This window comes from Buceros rhinoceros, unplaced genomic scaffold, assembly GCF_000710305.1.
Source record: "Buceros rhinoceros silvestris isolate BGI_N320 unplaced genomic scaffold, ASM71030v1 scaffold19114, whole genome shotgun sequence".
NCBI lineage: Eukaryota > Metazoa > Chordata > Aves > Bucerotiformes > Bucerotidae > Buceros > Buceros rhinoceros.
Genome location: NW_010406705.1, coordinates 30,152 through 34,813, shown reverse-complemented (window position 1 = coordinate 34,813; position 4,662 = coordinate 30,152). Strand labels below are relative to the sequence as shown.

The following is a 4,662-nucleotide window of genomic DNA, read 5'->3' as shown; positions in this document are numbered from 1 at the left end:
GGGAAGTAACAGCAGTGGTATATTACATTTTAAATGACTACACCAATTCAAGACAAATCAGGTTAAAACTGCAGCCTACAGGCTGAAATCCTGTCTTCTAATTGGTGTGCACCAACTTCTATACTCCTGTGGTATAGGAAAAAAAGAAACACAAGAGCCAAGCCGTGGCATTGCTGCTGTAACACGAGGCCAGCGATGCCCCCCCAAATCGCCACTCCCCATCCTCACACCTCGTGTAGCACCACTCTCCAAATGCCTGCTCCAAGGAGAGCGCTGGAGCATTTGCAAGACTAAGACAAAATCTGGCTAAGGTTCCCCTTTGCAACTACCCCCAGCCCCGCTGCAAAGAGCATAACCAAACCGGGTAATTTTATGCATCATCTCCTTGTTTTGATCTATGCACTGATGGTCGGGATTATTAATCAACGTTATAACCCTCCAGCACTCTAGAAGCACGACCTACTTCTTCCAGCGGCACTCCCATCTTCCAGTGCTGTAGAACTGCCACGGGGCCAGCCAGCCACTGCCCCACCCCCCTTCCTCGGAGGAACTGAACACATTTCTAGACCATTTAAAAGAAAACCCCACTGCAAAAAAACCCCAAAAAACAAAAGACCCCAATGTTGAATCCATCACTTATCTCAGGTGGAAGTTCCATTCCTGCACTTGAATTAATGAGTTTCTACTATTTAAAATTCTTAGTTTTTTCTGTTTCGACCTTCTGCCTAGGTACTGTAGTGAAAAGTACATCAAATACACCCAGACACACACGATTTGAAACGCTGGATTTTAAATTCCAGCACTGCTAACTAATGAGAACAATTTTTTCCCCTCTTCTTCTTTGTAGCATCACTTCATGTACTTACATAGCATAATCACATCCTCCTAGAGCCTCTATTTTTCCAGGGTGTAGATCTTTAATTCCCTTTAATCTGTCTTCATAGCCTATTCCCTCCAACTCCTTTATCATCCTAGCTGCTCTCCTCTACTTTTGCTCCAGCTTCTCTTTATCCTTTCTGCAAGAGAGTGGCCAATTGTACATCGCACTCTCGCTGTGGTTTAACTGGTTCTGCATTAAGTGGAACAGGAAAAAAGGACTCAGACGCCACACGCATGTTTATGCCTCCCGTGACCGCATTTACCTTTTCAACTAAGACATGGCACAGAGTGTCCCACCTTAATTTCTCAACCCTGATTATGCCTCAGCAGTTTCCCACACAACGATGCTGAGCAGCTGATGTGTCACGTCAGAGCGGCGGTTTGGAATTTTTATTTCCTAGCTGGGCTACTTTCTACTTATCCCTGCTAAATCTCATTTTATTCCTCTCTGAGCAGCCTCCTAATTTATTCAGATGAAAATGGATTGATTCGGTATCTTAGTTTAATTAGGAAAAAATTTGATCCTACCATTTTCTTAGGTTTGGGGCTTTTTTGGTGGTTTTTTTCTTACTTTTTTATTTTTTACTGAACGGACTCTCAGCACAGCTCTCCCATCCCTTACACACCCAATTCATGTGTGGCAAAAGGAGGTGGCAACGACAAGGCTTTGGCCCCAATTCAGCACCGCTTTTAAGAACACGCTTACGTTTAAGAGCACAGGATTAGACCCTGGGTTTCACCGAGGCTGATGTGTAAAATTACCAATGTACGTACATGCTTTGTAAAAAGATCCTGTTTGCCACCCTTATTTTACTGTAATTTATATTCTGTTCTTACATTTAAATCTACAGTAAAAGAAAACACTGAGAAACAATGTCTACTCTGGTTTAACAAAATTACATTCTTACATTTAGCTGAGGCGAGTCCTTCACCCTTATATACGTCGACAAATACGATTAACGCGGATGATTCACGTCAGTATTTTTCACCCCTGTCCCACAGGCACGACGAAACCCGCGCAGAAGGTGCCTGTCATGCCGCATAGCGCCTGGCAGCTCGCGGGGTGAGCTTCACCCACCGCACAGCCCTGCGGCAGCCTCAGAAGCGCCCTTTGGAAAAAGGTTTACAAAAAAATAATTAAGATAAATAATGACTCCAAGGGAGAAACACAGTTAATGCGCCGAATTCGCTCTGCCACATGCCTTCCCTCTGAAGACTGCTGTTCAGAAAAGCACTAAAACGGAGAGGACACGAGGCTGCTTCCCCAGGGAAGCGTGCTGCATCACACAGGTAGTGTAAATATCAGATGCTGCTGCAGGTGCTAGGCGGTCTATTTGTTTGTGTTTACTGAAAGGCATAACAAACAGTCACAGACAACAGAACAACACTTGGCGTTGCCATGATAGATACCAGAGCAGCCATAAACCACCGTCGCTTGTTATACTCGAACCGCTGCGCAATGCTAACGCGTCAGCCCCTCTTTTTCAGACTGCCCCTTTGCTGTGATTTGCACCTTTCGGGGGGCAGCCACCAGCTCCTGGCTGGGCAGCATCGTGATGCACGGTACCGAAGGGCTCAGCATCCTTCCTGGGCACAGCACGCCCAAGAAAAACCATGCAGCATTGCGAAAAATAAAATAAAATTTAAAAAAAGTAAGAAACAGACTTGCATGATATATACGGGCAGCTAAGATCATTTACAGCTTTGCAACTTCCGAGTTAATTCGCAGTATAAACAAAGAAATGTTTCTTCCGAGCCAGCCTTCCTGTAAAGCGTCCCTTCGCAGGGCACAGGGCTGGCGCACCTGCTGACCAACCAAGAACGAACGCAACCCATCGCCAGCCAGATTGTTCTGGAATGCGCTCAGAGCTGGTTTTCCTTCTCCCGTGTTATAAATTGGATTCTACAATAAAACAAACAGCAGAACGTAGGTTGCCGAGAGTTAAAATCTACTTTTTTACACTACATTGACCACAGCACCCACAGGCACAGCTACAATGTCTTTCTATGAATGGGACAGATTGCCATATGGATGCAGACACTGAACAAGCTGTACAACTCCTGGCGACAAGTGCCTGGGGGACTGTCCTATATTAGCACCACCTGCGCTGGGGAAATTGTGCTCGGTGTACGAAATGGTATTTAAGGGCCCATCACGATGTTATTTTGGAGTATGCACAAAGAGGAAAATTACAGTTAAGAAGAACTCGCTGGCTAGCGGATCTGTTGCTCAGATCCCGAGATGGTTTCCCAAAGGAATAGTGATCTTCATTATTCACGCAGCCCAAAATGACAAGCTGAAACACATATTAGCAGCTTCCCTGCCTGGGCTCATACCACCGTTTTAATGAGAAGAATACACTTTATAATAGATGTACATCTTTCCTGATTCCACAGAGAAGAAATCACAGCCCTCCCACCTTAAAAACACCACCTATATGGAACACCACCCCACGGCACCACACAAACGCCGCTCCAGCAACAAGCAACGCGATACGAATTTTCTTTGGGCTCCTTCCCCCACCCTTCAGTGGGCAGCAGGTAGAGGCACAAATCCCAATTACCAAATTTCAACATGCATCTCACTACTCTGAAAATTCAACCCCGTCTGACTGACAAAAATAGAGCTCCACATTAGCACAAGATATCGAGGAAGGAGGAAGAAAGGAAAAGAGGTTTGAGTAGTGCCTAGCTGCTCTACAGAAAGAGGTTTCCCCCTCTCCAAACTGCAAGGGAAAAAGGATGCCAAGAAAAAGAAAAGTAAAATAAATTGAATTAAAGAAAAACAGTTGTAAAGTGAACATTACAACCTGGGAAAAATGATGTCATTTTATTGAGAAACTCATTTTTTTCCATTAAACCTTAGTGAAACGGATAAAGTTTATACGGCTTAATGGTGGAGTTTTGCTTTAAATGCTACTCAATATCTTTAGCAGTACGATATAACATGGTATAACAGCTGTCATACTAACTGCTCGACTTTTATTGGACAGCAGAGAAAACAGTCAGAAAAATCACCTAACTTCTCTACTTTTACAGCATTTTCAAGGGTGTTTCTTTTCCACTCTCCGGCTGTGGTATGTATGATAAAAAACAATAACACGGCTCTTCATTAGCTCCCGGCTCAGCTCTTCAGGATAGTCAGATCTCCCGAGCAAACGCTGAGGAAGGACAACTTGCACACGGGAGGAAATAAAAAGAAACAGGAATCCACGGCGCAGTAAACCAAAACCAGGTCCCTTTTTAAGACTACTACATAAACACCTCCAATAAAAGAAGAGGACAAGTTTTCATTGGACTTTAAGTATTTGGACAGGAATGTTTTAGTAAAAGTTTAACGGCGAAGTGCATGCAATTAACAGAAAGCCTTCAGCTCTTTCTCTGGTATGTAAAAATAGCATTAAGCCGTATTAAATGCACGTGTAAGTATCTCAGTTGCAAGAAAAGGGAGGAGATATGCAAAGCACTCAGATATCAAACAATGATCTGTTGGCCAGATGGAGGAATAAAACAATACATATGCTAAAATTTGGAGAAGTTCTGTTAGGCGTCTGCCAAGGCTCACCCAATCTATTTTAAGTGCTTTTTGATACGTTAGCTTAGTGTTTGGAGTTGTACGACTGACGGTTACTACACAGGACCAGAAAGCAGCGAAGCGTTGGCGTGCAGGAGCTCCCTGACATCGGGGCGGCTTCCCCAAGACGGCCAAGTGTTGAGCCCAGCACCCCTACTCAGCACAGGGCCACAGCGAGTAATCTCAGACTGGTAACCCCGCACCTTTTG

At 44.4% G+C, this 4,662-nt stretch overlaps 1 protein-coding gene across 1 annotated transcript in view; it reads right to left on the bottom strand.

Moving 5' to 3' along the window:
* Nucleotides 1-2,575: 2,575 nt before the first annotated feature.
* LOC104491763 (forkhead box protein P1-like) overlaps nucleotides 2,576-4,662 on the bottom strand; it is a 21,449-nt gene continuing 19,362 nt past the window's right edge. The window contains exon 6 of the mRNA XM_010134230.1: nucleotides 2,576-2,782. Within this exon, the coding sequence (XP_010132532.1) occupies nucleotides 2,576-2,782 (207 nt within the window). The remainder of the gene's footprint in view (nucleotides 2,783-4,662) is intronic.